At 45.2% G+C, this 23,694-nt stretch overlaps 1 protein-coding gene across 4 annotated transcripts in view; it reads right to left on the bottom strand.

The window, feature by feature from the left end:
• Positions 1 to 4,087: 4,087 nt before the first annotated feature.
• Positions 4,088 to 23,694, bottom strand: part of fto (FTO alpha-ketoglutarate dependent dioxygenase) — a 113,000-nt gene continuing 93,393 nt past the window's right edge. For 2 of the 4 annotated variants that reach the window (XM_076078088.1, XM_076078089.1), the window contains one exon: positions 4,180 to 5,011. In XM_076078088.1, coding sequence (XP_075934203.1) covers positions 4,768 to 5,011 — 244 coding nt within the window. In that variant the 3' untranslated portion in view covers positions 4,180 to 4,767. The other 2 variants (XM_076078090.1, XM_076078094.1) reach the window with 2 other exon arrangements.

Genomic DNA, 23,694 nt, shown 5'->3' with positions numbered 1-23,694 from the left:
CCTGGGACACATACACACACATTGAGATACATTACACACATCTATTCCTTTGTACAAACATCCTCACAGAGAACTTTACAGAGAATGTATTCATTCGTGTAGACACACAACGCAAATACTGTTGCGTGTTTTGTACAAAGTCAGAAGAATGCACCAAGCTGGTCAAAAAAGCAAGTACAGGTTATGCAATCTTAATATATAACATTGTATGACATTAGGCTTGAGGTCAGATTTACTCCATTCTAAACATAAAATAAAAATGTCTTCTGTTGTCATCATTCACCAAAATAACATAATAAATATGTTGTGTTTGTTGATCCTTCTTTACAAATTGGATATAAAAACAATTTGGATTTAGATCCATTTCCTGATTTCATCAAAGTGCACTACAATCAACTCAGGCTTTATAGCCACACACCGAAACATTTGACTTGGATATGACCCCAAACCGATACCTTTCCCCACCACACACCTGGTTGTTTTATCTATCCCTGCACCTATTGTTGGCCTAATTGAGGGTGGCTTGGCTGGTTGCTGACCCCGGTCAGAACAATGCATACCTGTGGCTCTCACCAGAGCTGTGTAATTGTCTCTTCAAGTGGGGCCCTTTTCCAGTCTGCCCCCGAGGGGAGAGCGCTCCGCGCTCATCCATCACTCAGTCACTCAGCCACTACAGGAAGTGGTTAACATGGGTGACCTCTGGGATGGCGGTCCACTGTTGGAAGGGGGTGTGGAGTTGAGGTTTTGGAGACACATACAGAACATTAGCCATCACTTCAACACCGACAGTGACATCACTCAATCAATCAATCCATCAATCAATCCGTCATAGAAGCGGTTTGGTCTGCTAATCCAGCCGGTTCCTGTGAAGTTTAGAGAAAACAGAAAGCTGGCAGCGGGCTGAAAAGAAGAAGATGCAAAGAGCAGACGTCTTTCATGTCCACTTCTCAAATATCAGAAACAAAGTCCACAGTTCATGCAACAGTGTTTGTGCTTCCATTACCTTTGTATCTAGATGAGTCTACACCCATAGCTGTACTTAGGTACAGCAGTGCTTGGATCCAAATGCTAACATCAACATGCCAACATACTCACAATAACAATGTTACCATTGCTGCTGCTTCACCATGTTTAGTTTCCAACACGAAGGGAATGTCATTCGTTTTCTCAAGTATTTATTCATCACAGTATTGGACAAATGAAATCCTTGACCTAATGATGGTGCTGAATGTGACAACCCTCTACGCCCTGTTACTTGGTTTGTGTGCCTACTTTCTTCCAGGCATTAGAGGTGTGCATGGAAAAGGTTCATCGGTAAAATGGCAACATGTGTACCAAATATCATGACAATCCTTTTTTTAGTTGTTTAGACATTTCACTCAAAACCACGAATTTGAATCTCATACTGGCAAAATTAGGATACATCATCCAGAAACCATGAACGTTTTAACAAAATTTTGTGCCAATGAATGTTGTACATGTAAAGATATTTCACTTGAAAACTTTGGCCTGCTGGTGGTGCAAAAGGAAGATCAAGGGGATCACCAAAATCAAGATGGTTCATCCTCAGGGAACCATGAATGTCAGTACAAAACTTCATAGAGAAACGCTAACAGAATAAGACCCAACTAATTCAACAAAATCCCTTGAATGATGCAACACTGCTGATGATTACCATATTTGGTCCATACAACAATGTTAACTTATTTGAGATGGTTGCATTCAAACTAGATGGAAGTAGTTGGAGGTCAAAAGTAATGGAAAACCAGTTCTACTTGTGAATATCTGACAGTTTTGTGAAAAGAAAGCAGCACCATGCTAGTCATAATCCGATAAGTATATCTAATATTTGCTTTTGCTTTCAAACCAAACTTTGTTTTCTCCATGGGAAACTGACATGAATGTATTTGTATTACCATCCATTATCTCTAACACCTTATCCTGTTCAGGGTCAGGGTGGCTGGAGCTGATCCCAGCCGACATTGGGCAAAGGCGGGGCACAAAGACATGCAGCTTAGGTTAATTGACGACTCTAAATTGTCCGTAGGTGTGGCTGTGAGCATGAATGGTTGTCAGTCTATATACAGTATGTCAGCACCGTAATAGTCTAGCGACCTGTCCAGGTCCAGGGTGTACCCTGCCGTCGCCCAATGTCAGCTGGGATCTTCTCCAGCCCCCCTGCGACCCTGAACAGGATAAGCGGTGAAAGATAATGGATGGATGGATGGTATTTGTATTTAAAAGTTCTGGACGCATGTCTGCGCCTGGCACTGTGAAATGTCCTGGTGCAGTGAACTTGACCCTTCTTGCACTCACAGCAACTTCATTCAAATGTTAGGGATTATTTTTTGGCCTACTTTGCATGCAAGTACTATTTCTCTTTATCTTGAGGGAGACAGAGAGTCTAAGGACAGTAACTCAACTACACCACAGAGGTAGAGCAAGGAGACACATGCTTGCATGGCGTGTCTCGGTTTAAGGTCAGGTCAAAAATATGAGGAGAAATACAACCAGTCAACGTCTAAACTGAAACACACACGCATGCAAGTAAGAAGAAACTTTTGTACCTGTCGTAAGCGTGTTATCCACCAGGAATTAAAAAATAATAGTGGACAAAAGCACACAGAGAACAGAGGGACGCAGGTTGTTGGATTTCTTTTTATTTACTGCCATTCCTAATGCTTCAGACAGACAAGCTGTGGCACAGGGAGCACAGAGTGATTCAAACAAGTCAACGCTACTGCCGATCTACAAACAAACCTCTGACAACAACAAACAAGAGAGGCGCTGCAAAAGAAGAAGCAAGAAGAACAGCGTTTGGCAACCATTAATGTCTTGGAAACTTCAGAAGTAAAAAAAAAAGGAGTGCACTCTGCATTTTTAATAGTAAACAGCGTCTCTACTTCATCATGAGCTAGATAGAGAAAAGGAATCAAACAAGTAGGGCTTCTACACTGCTCTGACGTCGGCCCCCTTTTCCACCCTTCTTAGCTGTTTTGAAAGTGGATTTTGTCAGAAGCGCCGGATCTTTCTCTCGCTTTCTCGGATGGCCTGCAGCATTACAGGGGAATGTGGTGCTCTACACACTTTAAGAGTAATTAAAAGCGATTGAACAGCTGTAATTATGAGAAATGGCGGTTGTGTTCCGGGTCATTCTATCAGTGTTGCCTTTCATCGGAGCAGAGGCGCAGGGGCCCCGCTGCTAGCCTCTGTTTCTCCATATGCATATCTTCAAGAACAAACAACTGGCAGGCTGCCTACAGGCTCACACACACACACACACACACTATCACATTCATACACTCGCGCCGTCATGTAGACATGTGGGAGAGGAAGCGTGCACGAACACACAGGCCAACAACTGATCACATGTATATTCACATGGCTAAATGCACACAAACACACACACACACACACACACACACACACACACACACACACACTGTCACACCTCCGCATGGCACAAGCACACAATCACGTCGTAAAACACTGAACAGCACATTCTTCACGCTCTCCATTGGGTGACATTCATGACTTTCTTCCAATAATCTTTCTTTGGTCGCTTCAGGTTCATTCTATTTCTGAACACAATAAAACACAATATACACAAGTGAAGAATGAAATACTATGTGAGCAATTTGTACTGTTGTATACTGTATTATAACACTGTGTGACGAATAGAAAGCATATATGTGTGCACTGTAAATACTGACAATGTGTTAGTCTATTGATACAAGCATGTCTGGGTTACATGAGATTAAGTAACAGAATACACTGAAATAATAAATAGTTACACAATGTATGCCGACACTCAAATGCAGGTTCCGCTATTATTATGTTTCGTTAGACCATCGTGACACTAGTAGCTCGTCGCTAAGCTTGCGTTGTTGGCATGTTACTGAAGCACTATTCCACTATTCCAACTCCAAGCAGGGGTGGCTGAGAAGCCGGGGTCAGTGGAGTAGGGGGTGGGGTGGGGGGGGTGGGTGGATGGGAGGGGTGCAGAAGAACCAATCGAAACAAAATCAATCTTGGTGGAATCACAACAGAGGTGTCTGTCCTCTGAGCTGATGTGGGGTGGGGGGGTGGGGGGGGGGGGGGGGGGGGGCATTCACAAAAGCTGGTGGGTTTTCCCTTCTCACTTCCTCTATCCATCCTTCACATCCTGTTGAAAAAGACGAAACATATATGTTATGATTGGACATCAGGCCTCCGGTGAGGTTATCTTAACACTGCGATGTAATTGTGACCGTAATATATTTACAGAAGCTCAGTTGAGTTTATATATTGGCTTGCTCTGAGACAACGAGTGGTTGAAATGCCTTAATGCAGGTCTAGAGGGGCCCAGGATACTTTTATGATTGATCAATAGGAAGACCGACATTGTTGAACTTCAGCAAGTGTAATGTATTGGCCACTCCAACCACCAATGCTACCGAATACCACTGAATACATCTACTATTGGAGTCTGTGAAAGGACTTGCTGAGCATATTGTAGAGTGTGCATGTAAAATATGTGTGAACGCAGGTGTTGAAGTGGTCAAGGCCAGGACAAACCTCTGCCTTGTGCAGCTCCCAATGCTGAAACAGTGATATTGTAATGTTGTTTTCGGCATTTGTTGCTTCACATGCACAACATGCAAAATACTATCTATCTATCTTACTTGACTCTTCATCACGTCTCGACTCATGCATTGGTCTGCAAATAATCACACCAACACCCATGTGGCTGTGTGAATTTATGTGAAAATAAAAATAATAAATACATTAAATGACCATTAAATCACAGATGAGTAACAAGTAAACGAGTTGTATGTGTACAACGTGTACATACAACTCAAATTTCCCCACTTCAACATCTCGGGCCCACCTCCAGAGCAGTGACTCCACTCTGTTGATGATGTCAGCCAGATCAAAGGGCAGCGGCATGTTGGGGTCATCCACACCCCAGAAGGGCCGGTCCACTGGGGCCTCCTGAGGGGGTAATGTCTGCGCCAGACTTGAGTGGCACCTGAGGCGACAGGACACAGGAAACAAGCGCACCCATTAACTCCTCCCTCCCATCAAAACCAACTGGTAGACACTCATCAGCAATAGGGCACACGTCTCAGGTTGCTCGTTAAACTTTCTACCGGTGCTTCTCCTTTTGTGAGATGTGGGCACTTCTCAAATCATCAAGAGTTAGGTTTCTACATCCTTCTGTAATTGCAACTTTATTCATTCTAAAGGAAGTCGTGCCCGTTGACAGCAGAGGGATTGTAGCGGGCGTAGAAGAAGAGGAATCTTTCTTTCTGGATCTCCTGTATTGACTGATGGGGTCTTTAAAGCTGTCGACCCCAGAAATGTCAAGTTGTTAAGTCAATGATATGTGTGTGTGTTAACTCCTCCCTAAACACACAGTGGGTAATGTGTGTTTGACCAGGAAGCAGTCGGCTTGTGTGTTTCCTCTCCTTTTTATGACCGCTAATAATACTGGCCTCAATTAAAACCTCCAGGATATGAGAGAGTAAGTGTGTCTGTGTGTCTGTGTGCACAAAGGACACTGGAATTTATTTGCACAAATGCTTCAGCTGAGCGATAGGGAGACACTGCTGCGTCAGGAAAGTATCAAGCCGAGGAGAAATCATGATATCATGTATCATGTATTTAATGTCCCATTCATACTTCACACACAGCACGATGCTTTCAGAAGAACATCACTCTCTGTCGTTGCAATCATGACAAATCCAGCCCTTTTCACGTCACGCTGTTATTTTCATATGATTCATAATCTGGGGTTAGTTGTAATTTCTACAGTGCTTGGAACCCCCACAGACCTGAGCCACATCTTTTGTCTGACCAGTGTAAATATTTACTGTGGTGACTTGGTGTTGCTCTCCGCTGTCATTGTAAATCTGCCCTCCCTCTGCCTCTTGACAGATGAGAGTGACCCCTGACCTGGAGGTGAAAGAGGGAGAGGAGGAGGATGGCATTTGTGTGTGTAGTGTGTGTGTGTGTGTGTGCGTGTGAGTGGTGGCCTAAGATTTCCTTCTAGAGCCACAAGGCCATTTCTAGTCCCCACTCAGTCATGATACCAGGGTCTGGTCCTATCATATTCCTTTACCCCATCCACACCCTAAAGAACCTCAAACAACCTCCACACACACACACACACACAAGACCACCACCACCTTGTGGCCAGTGACTACAGAAGGGGATGGGGAAGGCACAGAGAGCTGAAGAGAAGGATACGATGGCCGGTTATGGATGGATGAGGGGATGTTAAAGTTGTCAGGGGACAGCCGGGGGCTGCCACAATTTGTGGTTATATATTTTCACCGGAGCCACTTAATGTTCGACTGGCTCTCGGCCTAAGTGCTGCATTTTGGTGCGGTTAGCCCTTTAAAGAGCTGCTGCATTACAGTGGTGAGGAGCAGCATTAACATCCACTGTTCCAATATATCTTCTGCGCCCTGGATCAGCGCCTGATAATAGCATCTGTTAACATGCACTAAGTACCATTATGTAGCACATCACTTCATAAATAATACGATTAGGCGACCTTGGGGCTTTGCGACGAGCCGTGTGTTTAAATGTTCTCATCATTTATTTAGGGTGCGAATTAAAGGAAGCGCCACTTCAGAGAAGGAGGAGGAGGAGGAGGAGGAGGAGGACATGGCTGGCATACATATCTACAGAGTGTGCGAGAGAGAGAGAAAAACTGACCCAGACAGCACCCAGTCACACTGTGTGGTGCTGCTGACATCAGCTTGAGGACACCACAGGCCTTTGATTTGGTCTGATTAAGTATTCATGCAGTAGAGCTATGAGAGAAAACAGTCGCCCCTTTCCTGCTGCCCTGACTCCTTCTGAAAGGCAACATGCCGTAAAAAACCTGACCAGCCGCCTTCATGAGAGCTGCTGCATTTATCTGACAAGGGATCTTGCAACATTAGCTTGCAAATAGAAGGCTCCTGGGTTACCAAAGATATAAAAGATATCAAGACTGGAACACTATCAAAGATAATATAGTGTAGGTAATTCAGCACACACTTTTACACAATCTACCACTGTTCACAGCGTACCGTCCCTTGACTGCTAAAATGGAACCAAACAAAAAGTCAATATCGAGCGAGGTGCCTTAAGCTCTCCAGGGCTCTTGCTAGAAATTCAGTGTAAGCCACAGTGGCGTACAAACAAGACTTTCCCATGGCAGAGCAGCCCACCTTAAAGTTAAGGTCAAAGACAAAGAGGTTCGTAGGGGGGGGGGGGGGGGGGGGGGTTGCAGGAGGCAGCGAATGTGTTTGTGAGTCCAGGCTGTTCCAATGGATTAACCCCAGACAGATATGGGCCTAACTATCCCATCTGGCGCTCGGTCAAGAGAGATTGGCAACACAATCACTCATTTCAATTTGCCCTGAAACCTTATAGCCTGGCAGGCCCCCGCTCAAATGGTATGCTAATGTGAAAGGTATCTAGGACTCTATCGCCTCTATTCCACAGAGGCCTTTCCCTCCGCGCAGCGCAGTGCACTTGAACCTGCGGCTGGGGCGGGAGCTCCACGGCCCTCGCTGCAATAAGGTCCGGAGCCCCCCTTTGCGCTCAAACTAACCACTTTAGCTAAAGTGAGTGTTAATTATGGACAGGCAAAGCAGTCAATAAAAGGTTAATGTAAAAGTCAAAGGATAAATTCCTTTAAGCATTGCATCATTCCACCATCTCCGCGACCAACACACTGCTCGCAGGTCTCCTAATCAATACGTTTTACTGTAATGCGCTCCTCATCGATTTCCTTCCCCCCCCTCCCCTGCTCCACGGTCCGGGCTCCATCACTTGGTTAAAGGAAAGGGAGAGGAAGAGAAGGGTGGGTGAAAGAGAGAGAGAGAGAGAGAGAGAGAGTAAATAAGATGATTAAACTCGGTTTCACTTTGTTGTTTCACTCTTAGTCTCTCTCTGAAAGGCTTGTTAGAAGAGTGCAGGGTGGTCCAATATCATCGTTGCCATCACCACCATCACAGCCATCAGCATCATCAGCATCATCAGCCCACTCGATCTCTGGCCGCTGTGTAATTGTGTAGCAGTTCACTCAGGCAGGGCCATACATTAAAAGGCCCTCTGCTCTTAACAGGATGGAAATCCGCCTAATAGACAACATCAGTGCTTCCAACTCTTGCAATTACACTGATAGATGCACAATTGTGTCAGGCCAAGTGAAAAAGAACCCTGAAAACGTAGATAGGAGACAACGCTTATTGCATTATTGCTACAGGGGGGTCATTTGTAACCACAGGGGATTAGACAGCTTGGGCTGCTTGACTCAGGACCTCATTTTAGGAAAAGGGTGGAGTGACGCCACGCTGATGGAAGGAATATACTGAGGCTCAGATATCATTTCTAAACTTGATGTTTTTATGCGAGGGCCAAGCAAATGACCGTTCCGTTGCAACAATATGTAAAATCTGTCCTTTGGAAGTTTTGTATGAAATATAACATTAGTATCTTAAACAAAAGTATTGGGAGGTTTTAGGTTGGGGATTAATCAAATCCAGTCCTGTAAATAAATATCCACTCGGTCCACCTTACAAATGTATCTTATAAAATAGTTTATATATATATAGTAAATATTTCAATGGATATTAGAAAATAAAACTTACGAATAAGATGATATTTACAGTTAAATTCAAAGACGAAACATTTTACTTGATAGACAACATATTTGGCAACAGCTATTTGCAAAATACAGAAAAAAGAGAAGATAAAAAAAAGACAAAAGATTAATTAGACATGGCTCTTGTTTACGTTATATGTGCCATGCCCTACGCATTAGCTACACCTGACCAAATAATAAAGCCTGTGTTAAAGTGAACAGGCACAGGGCATCAATCAATCATCCATGTTAATGTTGAGCTATAATACACGTCTGTGCTGATCAAGGGAAGCAGAATACCTCAGGTCACCTGCTTCCTCGTGCTCTGCCTGCGCTCCATCTGACTCTAAAGCAAACCTGTGCAGGTGTGAAGTTTTATGGCCTTGGCAACCTGAGTGCCCGATAGCTGAGAATGCAATCAAACAAGTCATGAAAAAACAGGCATGCGTCTCATAAATCAGCCTTCCCCCTGAAGGTAAGGCATGCATTCACGTTGCAGGAAGAAAAAAGAAAGTGTATTATCCATGTACGTTCAGTATCTGCGCAGTGTTGTGTAAGAAATGAGTGATTGAGCACATCTGTCTTTGCATATCATGCAGATGTATACGGTAGAGAGAGAGAGACAGGCAGATAGCATTTATCTACATACTTATCTTCTTACCGTGTTGTGCAAGATATTAGTGATGTCATGCAGAGGGCAATGTAACAGGGAGACATTAAGAACAAGCCCCGACCTGTGAAGTGTCGAGCTTTGGATCTCAACCTACACCACCCATGACTCCAAGGGTCCTGTGAACTCTCTGGGCTGTCCTCATTAGAGCCTGAACAGAGCCTCAGATCCCCACCCACCATCCCCAACTCCCATTATCCCAATCACTGCCACATTCAGCGTTAAATGTAAAGTGGTGCAGAATGTGAGCCAGCCAGCCAGAAAGCGTGGGCAGGGCCGCGTCTTAACCGTTTCCTCAGGATCAATCAAATGCTATTGTGTCTGCAGACAGCTGCTGACTGTACACTTTGAGAGTATGTGAGGTGGGCAATTGTGGAGAGAGAAACAGGGCGAAGGGTGGGGGCGTCATCAAATGCATGACATATGTTCCTTTCATTTTGATTCTCTCTAAGGAGCCTAGGCTAATAAAACTAACATCTGATGCACTCCTTTTCCCTTTAATTAATGCTTGTGGAAACCACACAAAAATGCATTAGCAATGGGGGGGGGGGGGGCGGTTTCTGCGAAGAGGTGGGTGCAGCTTGGTGCGTTCAACACTCTTCCCCACGTGCCACAATGGCTCTACTGCTGCTGGGAACAATGATTCTGCCAGGGAGCACGGGTACCTTTGGGTGGGCCCGTGAGGAGTCCCTCGTGCCAGCTGCAGTCTAGGCTGCTCATTAAACCACATGAAACAAATAAGTCTAGTTAATGGCATCTCCAGCCAGTTTGGGATGCAGGGCCTTGAGTTTGCATCGAGTGCATGTACTGTACAAAGAGTTGGGAGTCCACAGCAGAAGCGGAGAAGGTGCATCGTACCTGCACAGAGTTTGATGTGGCCTGGCAGGCTGCCCCGTCTCGAGCAGGGTGAACCAGATGTAACAGAAAAACACACACAAAGCCAGGTAGCCTCTAAATAGCCTTCATAATTGGAGGCAATAAAACACGATTGCAGTCTGGAAGTGCAAAGGAGGCAAGCCCTGAACTACAGCTACTGCTCTCAAAAACCAGGTGGACGTCCATTAGGTGCTTAACAGCGTAACAAATTACCGAACACCCTGGCCTGCTCCCTCTTCTCCTCAGGCAATGGGATGGAATGTGGCCTAATGTCAACACAGGCGCAAAATTTACGAGCAGACAACTATTGTTAAAATGCAATCAGGTTCTAATAAAAAAAGAGGCAGGAAAAGGACAAACAGATAGGACCCTCCTGGCCGTTTACTCTTCCGACAAGGGTGGAGAGACTGATCACCCCCTAAGGCTCTGGATCTGTGTGTGTGTGTGTGTTGGAGAGAGAGAAAGAGTCAGAGAGAGCGAGTCAGAGAGCATATGTATATGTGTACATCTGAGAGAGAGTGTGTGTGTGTGTGTGTGTGTGTGTGTGTATGCTCCAGGCTGACTGGGGAGGAATGAGGGTTGCTGCGGCTTTTGGCCTACCAGCCACCTGTGCCAGGCTACAGGCTAGCTCAACAGAAGCAGCTGGCTTGAAGGAAAAGTGAAAAAAACAACAAAAAAATACAAACGTTTACTCTAGGCCCTGCCAGTAACACCCCAAAGACAACACTAAGTAGGGACGGCCGCCGAGCTCAACAAAACAACCCTCTCCATCATCGCCGCAAATGAGCCACACATGGCCAAATACCACAGTGAAACATTTTGATATATACAGGCAAAACTAATTAGAGCTGGTTCGAAAGAGACACTGAAGTTTTTCTTGATGACGCTGTTTATTCATAAAGCCCAGGAGAGAAAATGGAGCAATAAGAGGACTTGATGGTGAGGGTAAGGAGGTTACGAGCCTGCGAGTGATTTCACTTTTTCACGGGTCGGCTTTCGAAGGCCGTAAATCTGCTGTTAGGGAATCAGGAAGAGGGTTACTGTGGCGTTGGGAGCACTAACTCTTAGTTTTTCCAGGGCGATGGCAAACCGTTGCTGTGAAAACTTGTTCTTAGAGTGTTCTTGTAAAACGATCATTTTGAACCCTCATCCCATCCATCCATTGCATGCCCCCCCCCCCCCCCCCCTCCCCCCTCCTGGCTAAGCGTCAGTGCCTTGTGGGCATCATCTGAACGGTGCAATAAAGCTGGTGATGGATGAGGCTCGCCTCGACTGCTATACAGCTGAGCCATTGGACGACACCTGACCCCGGTCACATGATAAGGTCGATTCAACGTGGGCATATTTCCCACCTGTCTTCGGGTGACAATGGCGGGGTCAAGCGGGTCCAGCTAATTATAGTCTTTTGTAACTTCAATTGCCTGGTTACAAGTCTTCCTTCTATAGCTCCGGGGGAGGTGGTGTTATGTTCTGAAGCCTTTTTGTAAAGCGAAACTGTGAGATAGAAGTTTTAAACTGTTGCACAACAGATATTGGGTTCCAGAAACATGTAACTGCATACAAAAAAGGGAGAGACACTGAATGCGCTTTTCCCCTTTAAATAAAGCAAAAACACAACAGTCAAGTCTTTGTGGGTGTTATTCTTTCAATAAATATGAGATGTTGTTCAAGCTGCATACAAAAGGTCACCTCATTGTTGACATCCCTTGTCATGATGAGATCACACAATAGGCTAAGCAACCCAGTGACAGTAGACACGCCCTACTGAAACAGCCATAAATCTCAAACCCCATTAATTGGACAGGTCCAGGCGTAGGCTATAATATGACCATGAGCACAGAGGAGACATTCTTGTACATTTGTTAATCGTGATATTTTATGTGTACGCTAGACAAAAGATGAAGCACGTAACTATGATCTGATACTTTCATTTCTTGCATGAACAGATTGATATCCCAGCTTGCACTGACGGAGAATATACTCTTTTGACAGGTCACCAGTCTAATCACTTAAGTTTTCTTCTTTTCTTTCTTCTGGTGCCACAATCGGACAAACTTTTGCACCTTCAGACAAGAAACATCAAGTCAAATCTAATTTGCAAATTGCCATGATTGTTGTTTTTTTTGGCAGGACTTTGGACTTTTAGTTCAATTTTAGCTGGTTTCTTTTTTGAACTTAAGCTTTGAATGGACAAACAAACGAGTGGCACACATAGAAGATGTTTACATTCCCACATGGGCATCCTCAATAAGTCAACAACTAAAACTACCAATTCTATTTACAGAACGGAAAGAACTCATTCTGAAAATGCCAGGCTGGGTATAGAGTAACTTATGAGTTGCACTTTCCCAGATGCTTTTTTTCCTTCTTTTTTCCAGTAAACAAACAAAAGAAAAAGTCCTAAACTCAGTGCAGCTTGTCATCCAAGCCTGAGAGAGGGCTATTGTATTTGTAGCACAGCAATGTAGGGTGTGTACATGTGTACGCTATATGCGTCCATGCCAGAAGAGTGCTTTCCGCCAGGTGTTTGAACTTCTGCATCACCTGGTGCTCCTGCTGCGTGAACAGGAGTTTTGTTTCACCCTATTAAGTAAATAGTGTAATTAAAGGGCCTCTGCATTTAAAACACAGCGTACAGCCAGCAATTTGTTTGGAAGAGCAGCCAGGCTCGGCCCTGAGGCGCTGCACCAAACAGGATGCAGAAGGTGCACACAGCGAGCCAGGGAACGCAGTATAATCGTGTGTGTGGGTGTGTGGGTGTGTGAGTACATATGTACCTGCCTATGAAGATGAGTCTGTTTGTGTAGGTGTGTGTGCAAATCATTCATTGAATGTTGTTCTAGGTGCTGAAAGACAAGCTGTTTGTGGTCTAACTGGTACTTAATAGTGTTGTGTTTGTAGTGACAATATCAAGGCTTTGTGAAATAACCGCGCTACTGTCATAACCAAGGGCTGTGTTGCGTGGAACACAACCTTTTGTCTATAGAGACACAGCCGTTATACATATAGTGATGGGAGTCAAACGGACATCAAAGAAAAAAGTGACACGGGTCACAAAATGACAGCAAGAAGACATCAAGCACAAGCAGAAGTTTGGCACAATGTAACAGAGGGATTACAGATGAAGTTGTAACAGAGATCAACTCTTCATTAGTTTCCCCTCTTAATGATTTTTCACTGCACAAACTCCCCGGCTCTGCACTGCCTAACCCAGAGAGGATGCTTCTAACTAAAGTCTCTGCATTTACTGCTGATCCAGGGTCAGCTGTGGGGAGTAAGAGAGGGATAACCTCTTTCTGAGCCCCATAGAAGCACAGATGGCTGTGTGGAAGCGCTGATCCAAAAACTAGCTTACAACTCAATCGCTGTGGCCACATCTCCAAGTCCACAGTTTAACCCCCTCCGATGTCAGCCAAGGTCACAGATGCACACTTGAGAGGCAAAAAGAGCCAGCAGTGAAGTGCTGCCAGAGTCGAAGGAATTAGATCCGGGCTGAGTGGCCCTCATCTGGCTAAGCCTGGTAAGTAGCAAGACTAACAGGCTGAGGCACGGTGGTTTGGGTTCGCAGACACACACACACACACACACACACACACACCCATGCTTGTAAGCCTGCACGCAAACGGACACACACATAAATAAGGAGGTAAACACACACTTACATAGTCACACCCACACACACACACACACATGCACACACGGAAGGACTCCGAGGGCTACAGATGGTGTGCCCTGGGCCTGGTGACTGGGGCTCTGAATGAGCTCGTTTTAGATCCAGTGTGGAAGCTGTCACGACGCACAGGGATCAAGGGTTGGGGCGGAAGACAAAGAACGGCGGAAGGAGTGCATGAGGGGAAGAGAGGAGCGGGCGGGGCCTGACTCCTTTGCCTGCATGGGGGCTCCTAACATTTCTGGTACATCGACATGTCACTGTCCATTCGTGCCCTCGCCCTCTTGCCCATGTCCTACCCCTGTGTCGCACCACAGCAACACATCTAACAGTGCAAGCAAATACCCCCAAAACTACACAAACACTGACACACTGATACACACACACACACACACACACACACACACACACACACACACACACACACACACTCACTCTCTGGAAGCCAGCGGCCACTTCAGCCGTAATTCTGCCTGACTTCCGCTGCCTGACTGGCAGGAGACAGGGAGGGTGAGGACAACAAGCTGTGAATACGGGAAGAGACAGAAAATCATTGAGAACCTTGCCTTTATGAATCTTTGATGAGTGAGAGTGGGGGTTGGCGGAGACTTTGCCTCTGGTTAAATCAGAGCATAGCGTGTGTGGTGTGTGTATGACTGCCAACAGAGGTTGAGATAAACAGGGCTTGGACCAGGCCCAGACAACTGCACACCCCACAGTTGGGTACATTCTGTCCCAGCAATTAGTCCCTGTCCTCCCCGTTCATGTTGCAGGTAAGTGGTATTGGTAGCTAGCAAAACAGCTGAAGCCACGAAGGCCTTGGAGCCCGGAGAGGGGTGGAATGTTGAAATGTACCAGTACTTCTTTGTGTGCCAATCAATCGATCATTCGCTATACACCAGGTAGGTTCTTAAAAAAGGGGTTACATAAGGTCTCATGCCATTTCAGAAAATGTGCCAATATCCCTTAGCTGCATGTGTCAATCATATCCCTGTTGGTTAGTTTTAACTTGTCTGCTGTTCTTCTTTCATTATATCCTGTGTATCTGTATTTGATTGACGTATTAATCGTTTTGTTGATGCACTTTGGGCACAGCTGATGTTGCGTATATTACGACTGTAAGAAACTTACGTCAGTGAATCTACCATTTATAGCAAACAGGCATACAGTTTGATTTTCCTGTTTGAAGGAGCTCTCAAACATTAAATGGTAGTTAACGACACTTAAGATTCTACGGGTCTGATGAATGTCTTTTCTTTCTGTAATGCCATTTGACCCATGCGTTGGTTACTTCTTGACATGCAACCGTACTTCGGTGTGAAACACGAGATGGCTACCAACTTACATGTGTATAACATTGAGGTACATATAGGAGGTATACTGCATGTTCTGAAAGCACACTGCACTGAGAAAGTTAGTGAAAAGTAAAATTACACTTTTGTCATTGCATTGCAAGAATACGTGACGTCTGAAATATGACCATTCAAAACTATTGATATCTTTTAAGACGCGCGTCCCATTCAGTCACATCGTGCAGGTAGCCCTCAGCCTGGAACGCATTTTATTTCTTATGGCTGACATGGCGGGTAATAGCCTCCATTTCTCATCCACCAGAACAGCAGTTTAGCACACACTAACAAGTCTGGCATGATAAATGACATGTGACTATGTGCAAGAAGAAAGAAAAACAATATCACGACTTGGTATTACGCTGTCCTACACTGCAGCTTCCTCATTAACAATGATAAACTATGTCGCGGTGTCTTGTAAGGACATATTTGCTTGCAACTAAAGCGTGGGAAGTTGTATTCCACCCACACCCTTTGCGGTGTTCCTTTTTTTTAACTGCTCATTGTTTTACCTTCACACCTGTTCCGTCGTCGGGCACATGAGAAGCTCATGATGACTCAGAGGAGGTTGTTTTAATTAATAATACAAGGCATGTTACAACAACCCTCCCTCAAATCTCAGAAACGTCTTTTAATAGGTGTCAAGCAGGTGCCAATTTTCTTCTCAACACGAGTTGGGTTATGTTACGAAACAAGCAGAGCAGCATAGTAGCTTCATCTCATCTGCCACCTGTGACAGCTCAAAAAGTCGGAGTACTTCAGGAAGCTCGGCTCATGTTAATGTGTCTCCAATGAGGCCTTTTGAAGACTCGATTCATCCACCTGTCAGCGAGCACAGAGGTGCTGCCGACTGGCTTCCGATCACATAAGAGCTTGGCAATGAGATGAACTGTCTTAAGCTGATCAAGAGTTGCTTTGGCTTCCATCTACATCTGTCAGGTTCAAACTTTACACTTCGCGACACATGTTGATCACATATAGCAAAATACAGGCACAATTCAAGCTGCCGTGTGGACTAATCCACTTTAGGCTTGATTTAACACAGAATTTCTACTTTCTGGGATCCTGCGATGAAGGCGGTGGATTGATTGACAGCTACTCTAAAGGGTCTTTTTTCTCACAGCTTGTAGACCTGCCAAAGCAGTGAACTCGTGGCTTCCTACAGCCTCAGGAACCGACAATGGGGAGGTATGCCAGGTGCCGGTTGGGTCGTTTACGGGGCAGGAGTGAGTCGAACAGTGCCCCCTGATGGTTACATGAAAATAATATACACCATACATCCTCTGTGCCAGGGAGGGGGTCTATAGGTAGTGTGGCTAGAAAATGTAATGCCAAGGAATACAACATCACCTGACATCAAATGCAGCCTGTGTCCAGCCTTTGTTTGCAGGCAAAGGGAGGTGAAAAGAGCAGTACTTAGCAGAGCAGCTAACCTGTGGTCATATCTGCTGAACAAATCAATAGAAGTGTCTGAGAGCAGAGCAGAGTGTGCTGGGGGGGAAGCTGGAGGGGCTACCCCTGGCCCACTGCCCCCCAGGCACCTCCTGGGGGGTACCTGCCTGTCTCTTTGCCCTCCATCTCTTCCGCCTCACTGCTCCCATCCTGCGACTACTCGCTCATACACACACAAACACACACGCACACACATACAGGCGTGCAACAAGCCCGCATATAGTCTGATACAGGCGTACTATGTCATTGTGTAGCACCATATGTACTGTGAAGTGCACCAGGGGATCCACATTGTCTAAAATGTTACACTGCCAATGCAGACATATAAAAGGTATATAAGAGCATATACAAGCAAATTCAGACCTGTGCGTGTACACACACACACACACACACACACACACTGAGACACTTATGGATAAATGTGCACACGCAGTTTGTCCCCTGATGCCCTATAGTTCATGGACTACAACATGGACATGCTTCAAATGGCTTCCCATTGTAGTGGCCTTTCACACAAGAGGACAGAAGAAGCCTTACCTAATGCACAACAGAACATCTCCCCCCACCTGACCCTAAAGCCCTGGAGAACAGCCAGGCCCTGAGCAACAGCAACAACAGTACTCCTCCAAACTACAGGAGTCCAAGTCTGTAGAAAGCAGCGACCCTTCCCCTCATCTCTCCCTCACTTGCTGCTGCCTACTTACTTTCAATCACAGTTAACATCACAGAACAAGAAGTGGAGGGATGGGAGGAGGCGAAACACAAGCCTGCTGCACAATGCACTTGTCTGGCAGCTGCTTGCTCTGACATTTGAGGCCAAGGGGACCTTGTTGAAAGAGCAGATGCTCACTGATGTACAGGCACATGAACATGGCAACTACACAAGTGGCTCAAGCTGAAAAAAAAATAAAAATCTGCACAAACATATGACAGAACAGAACAAGGGGAAAAGGCTGAAGATGGCAGGCTCAAGCAGAGGTGTGCCGAGTGTAGAAACACAACCACAAATAACACAGCAGAGTGGACATGGCACACTGACATGCACATAGATAGAAGACGACACCATGCAAATAGTGAAACGGATGAAGTACACTTACGTCAACAATCAATTATATATTTGCACACCAAAGGAGCAGAAAAAGATTTATGCAAAGTATACATATTTTGAATTTAAACACACGCAGAATGACACGCACACACTTCCTCATAAGAATCTTTGTGATAAAAAACACTCCCACTAACCCATTGGACAGGTGGAGTACAAGCTGCACACAAATCAACCTATATGCAACTTTTATATTGACCTATATGCTATAACACTACCATGGGATACCTTGTTATGCCGACGATCTTGTTACATCTTCAGTGACAACATGTACCTGGAATACTTTCAACAATCACTGAATTAACAGGAAAGGACAGAATTCGATTGTAAGGGCTGGAAGATAGCCAAGAAAAAACAAGAGAAGACAGATATAGCATGGGGGAAAAAAATTAGAGGCACAGCAAAAGAAAGTGTGATGGAAAGATGAGATGGGAGGAAAACAGATGGAGACAAAAGAGAGAAATACAAGACACAGAATTGCAAAGTGAGACGGGTTACAGAGCAGGCAACATCACGGTGCATCTCCGGCAGAGAGAAATTAGTTTCCGCAGAGGACCGCAGGCAGCGTTATGTAAATGGGTGGCTGGCAGCTTCTTTGGCTGACTGTAAACAGGATCTTGGTAAGGCATATAGCCTCTGGTGAGGCCCATGGAGCCTGGCATCATCGCGGTGCTGTGTCGAGCTGCAGCACTCCCACGGTCCCTCCTTCTATCTGTCTGGTTCCTTTGCTCCAACCTGCCCGAACTCCACTCGTGAGTAATTTATGAAGCCGGTCGGGGGTGGTTGCGGAAGCGGTACGCGCACATCCTGACACCAAATACATGACATGTTCCACATGTCTTCCCACGAAACTACAAAGAGGCCTTTTGTCTCTACAAAGAAAAAGAAACACTAAAAAGTAGTTAAGGCGTTTGGGGTGCTTGCATCACTTTGTGAACTGATGTGAACCAGGCGGTTATTAACGGCCACGCCAGTTAGGAGGCTAAACCAGGGTTAAAGTAGCTCTCTGTACTAATGGCTAGCTTCAGCACTAATTAAGCTGTTCCTTCAAGGAATATGACGTTCTCTGGCAGCATTGTCTTGGTCATCTGGCAGCATTGTCCTCCGGTTATGCCAGGGTACCGATGTGACATATTGCCAAGTGACTATAAGAAAACCAGGCCAAAAGAATAGCCACAATCGTAGCACTCAGGAAAAGAAATCCAATATTAATATGGTGCCAAATTACTGCAAATGACTGTTGAAACAGGACAACAATAGTTTCCAATTTTACTATCTCTTACCTCATTGCCGATCAATCTATTCCATCAAATTCAAACTCCAAGTGTCACATTTTATGTGTCTGTGTGTTAGTCCTATATGTGCAAGTATAAGTGTGTCTACTTGTCTGCCTCAGTAGCTGGCGCAGGCCTCTCTCTCTCACAGCTGTATAGCACAATTACAGAAGCGTCCTGCATTATCTTTGCCATGCTGCAAAACAAAGTGCAGTGGCGTAATGCGAGGTCTTACACAAAAGTAAACAACTTCATCTTGTGTCTGAAATATGTGTCACTTCGATTGTGCAAAGCTGCCCATCGACACAGCTGTGTCGGGTAGAAGGAGCGCCTCCTAATTAATGAGAGAGAGAGAGAGAGAGAGAGAGAGAGAGAGAGAGTCAAAGAGAGAGAAACTCTCTCTTCCACAGTTCCCCTTCAAACAAACACTTCCTACGGGACCCCATTGTTTGGACTGAGGCATCATGGGTAGCCTTATTTACAGATTTTAATTGCTCTGGTGATCTGTGGGTAAAACACCCTGTCGTAATCACCCCACAATAGAATTGCTACTCTTTCTGACAACTGTAATAAAATGCTCTACAGCGTCCGGGGGGAGAACGAGGCAGAGGAAACAGAGGAGGGCAGAGAAAAGGAGACAAGGATGGAAGACGATGTAAAGAAAACAGGAAAAATGGAGAAAAAAAAAGAAATAAGGAGAAAATATTTTGGATGCAAATCTTCTCAGCGAGAGGAACTAATCCGAGCGGGCGGGAAGCAGGGATGAGGATGGGACTGTTGTCCAAGGAAATGATTGCTCTCCCACCTCAAAGTGACAACCATGAGAGGCTCTCCGTTCCTGGACCTCCGAAGCGGAACCGCAGAGGAGACATACGCTGCAACCATCACACAACACACACACACACCTACACACACACACACAAACAGATTGGGAATGAGGAGGTAGGTCACCTACAGGAAGAGATTAGTGTCACCAGGCGGAGGTATGAACACGGGACCGTCAACTGCAGCTGGTCTGGAGGGAGCTGGCACAACTAGCTCTCATGTACTTCCACACTGCGTTCAGAGAGGTGGTAAACACACTTTATGCTGGAGTGGAGACCAGAAGATTCCCAAAAATGTGAAATTAAACATAATGCGCAGGGATACATATCAGTCCATTACAAATAGGCAACTACCTGTTTTTGTACAATGACTCAATGCCTGAAACATAAACATCTGTGCAATGGAATACAACAGCCATGCAATAAACACTGCATGTATCCCACTTGAAATGCTCAGCAGTTTGTTTGTTAACTCAAGGCAATGGTACAATTTGAGGCCATACTTAGTAGTCGAGTTGCGTTTGACTACACTGCATGAAACAGGAAGGTGTTTCTAATATGTTGATCAGAAAATGTATTTAAGTTTGTATTTATTCTATTTAAATTACAATATCGTGTGAGCATTGATATGCGTTTGTAATTTTCTTTTTGGATCAGTCCATGGGACCTCCATATGGATACATTGAACTTTTCTTTCATTGTAATTCATTAGCTGCATAGAAGACTGTTTCAAGAACTGCAGAGAATCACTGACGCCCCGCTGCAGTCTGTTTGTTTCTGCTGAGACGAAGAGTAGCCGCTCCTTTATTTTGTGAAGGAGCCTGTTTTACTTAAGTGTGTCAAACTCTATCCCATTATTATGCCCGCTGATAAAGGTAATACAAACACCCTGTGCATCAAAGGTCCATGAAAAATTAAACAGCCAATCAGCTGGCAATTATTCTCTTTAATCTCCTAGAGGCAGCCAATGGGGATGTGCCTGTGGTGGTGGTGGCCTGGAAGGGATTCATGCCTTCGGTTCTGCACATTCCACAATCCAAACACTTACTTTGCATTATGCTCAGCTCAGGCTAAAATAAAGTACGAGCAAACTTTCTAAACTGGTTTTTTTCTCTCACTTGTCCTTATTTGTGAGAATTCACCATCTTGAGTATTGATACATTAAAGCGAGATAAGTCAATTTGCCTCTGTTTCTCCCGGACTATTGATCGTTTAAAGACATTTCAACTGGACATGAAGACACCCTGTTCATGTTCCAAAAGAGCTGATCAATTGCTCATTTAAAGCAGCAGGATGTGGTGCCATGGTGTTTAGAGGAGGTAATGTTTATTGTATTACCATCAGGGCTTATGTGCCGTTGATCTCCACTTGTCAATGCCCTCCGTTAGAATGTATTACAAAGTATTGAATACTTTGCTATGGATCACAATAGATGCAGATCAGCAGCTACAAAAATCGGTTATTACAGCTGCAACATAAAAAAAAATAGGAAATTGATGATTTTAACTGCCTGGTGCTGCCAGAAGTAAAGCTCTAATCAGAAGGCCACAGGCGCTGCTTTTGCAAAATGCAACAGTCTCGGCTGTTCTTCGGCACCTGCGCCACGATATAATAAGACACTAATTTCTCAAAAGACTGTGTGCCATGTTGCACCCGAGATTACCTAAAAAAGACACTCTGGATGTTATACGGACCATCTTACTTAATCAGGTGTCGCTGTGACTGTGGCTCCACCCACCAGTTTGAGTCCTGTCACTGCTGTCCACACTCTCCTCACAAACACTCACTCACTTCCCGTCCAATCGATGGGCGTGTAGAGCTGCTCAATGCCAATGATTCTCCCCTGATCTTAATTAGAGAAACACATCAGATACAAACGACATCTCAAATCAATCGACAAGTACTGGGTGAGGGGACTGGGGTCATATAAAGAGACAACTTTCAGTCTCTTTTCCACAAGACAAATTAAAGAATCCTCAAGTCCTACATCTTAAATTTCAACTGAACAACTTTGAGGCCTCACATGAAATGTAAGCAGCTCCGCGCCAAGAGTCTCTCTGGATTACAAATTACTCGGAATCTTGCACAACATAATTACCAAAAACTATTCCTGAACGTGCCGATGAAATATAGATGGAGAGAGATGCAATCCAGTCAATCTCTGACTGCTCCACCCTATATCATCTCCTTTCCTCTTCATCCCCATTTTCCACTCCATCTCTTCCCCACTCTGTCATGGTAGATGGATGAATGGTGGTGCAAAAGGCAGAAACGGGCTGACAGGCTCCTTAGCCGCATCGCTGAGTGTATAACTAGCAGAATTAGTGAACACCTACACCCAAGGAGCCCATCAAAGACGAGGCTATTTAGTTTGGCGTCTAGGGAAACGCACGCACACAAAAAAAGACACACCCGTTTGCCATACGCTTGTAGACACGTGTTCATTCTTATTGGCACATATGTGCACATTGACATTGATGTCCTCAAATATGAAAGAAAGTGTGTTCCCACACTGATATGTTGCAAAGGTACACACACAAACACACACACACACCGCTAAGGGAGTCAATAGTGCTGATTTTCCTTGTCAGCTCCTCGGCAGGCACTGGTTTAAAGAGACATCAATCTGTGATGTCAGCACTTACCTAATGAACCCTCTCAGATCGATAGAAGCACTGGTCCGCTACACAGCCTGCCTTCACTGCCTGGCCTGCTTTTATGTATACTCTGGCTCTTTTGGGATCTTCCGTACGCTGGAACACAACAGCGCCTATGAACACCTGAGCATGTCTTTTGTCTGAGCAAAGGGTTGCATTGTGAATACATTTTCAACAATTGTCTGTGTCTGCTTTTATGCATACACATGTGCCAGTCAAACAAAACAGAACCTGGCCATCGCTGTATCTGTAAACCCGGATACTGATGTCCCTTCTTTTCTCCTAAAATGCATCGGTATATGGGCTGACTGGTGATGGCAATGCCTATGACGGCAGCAGCGTGAGATGCTGTGCAATTAGATTAGTTCCATTTCCTTTGATCGGCCTCACCCTATCCCATCTCGCATGTGACACTTCAAATGCAGGAGCCTTCCTGTGCCACTTAATTGACCAGAATAAACATATTATATTGTGATAAGTGTCGCGATTGTAACAAATTGTACGGCGTGACTGACACAAATCATGGCATTAGCCTTGCCTCTCTTATCGGCGGCCTCCTTGTGCCTTTTCAATAAACAATCTAGTAGACGAGAAGAGAGAGAAAGGCAGAGCGAGGGAGAGAGGAAAAGAGAGAGGGAGGGATTGATGGTGGGTGAGGCGAACGGGAGCGCTGTGGCCGTGATCTAACGTTTACCCACTTAACCATTCAAAAAGTCATCTTCTTCCATCAGCGCCTCACTCGGCGCTGCATGAGAAACATTATCTTTCCACAGGAGCTATCATTCACAGATGGCTTCCCCCTTCTCAGCAACCTGCCACCATGCATTTCCAACACTGGGTATTGTGTATGTGTGTGTTTGTGTGTCTCTTATAGCGGGTATGTGTCTATAGTATGGGCATGTGAATGGTGTGGGATGCTCGGAGAAGAAATAAAAGTAAGGGGAGAAAACTAGAGGAAGAGGATATGTTTGTATATGGATTTCTTTTTGGTGTAGTTATGAGCGTAGAGGTTTGAAGGGAGAGAGGTTAAGGGATGAAGAGAACTGCTGGAGGCATGGGGGGGGGGGGGGGGGAGGCTGACGTGTTAATCAGTGAATCAGCGTCCATCCACTAATGTCTGCCAGTGTAAATAAGGCCCTCATCTCCTGCCGTCACATACGCTGGCTTTCCAGCCCATTAGGCCCGAGCTGG

This window comes from Anarhichas minor, unplaced genomic scaffold (genome assembly GCF_050575085.1).
Source record: "Anarhichas minor isolate MPS153535 unplaced genomic scaffold, ASM5057508v1 ptg000062l, whole genome shotgun sequence".
Taxonomy (NCBI): domain Eukaryota; kingdom Metazoa; phylum Chordata; class Actinopteri; order Perciformes; family Anarhichadidae; genus Anarhichas; species Anarhichas minor.
Note: the sequence above shows the minus strand (reverse complement) of the source record. Positions and strands in the feature narration are given on the sequence as shown.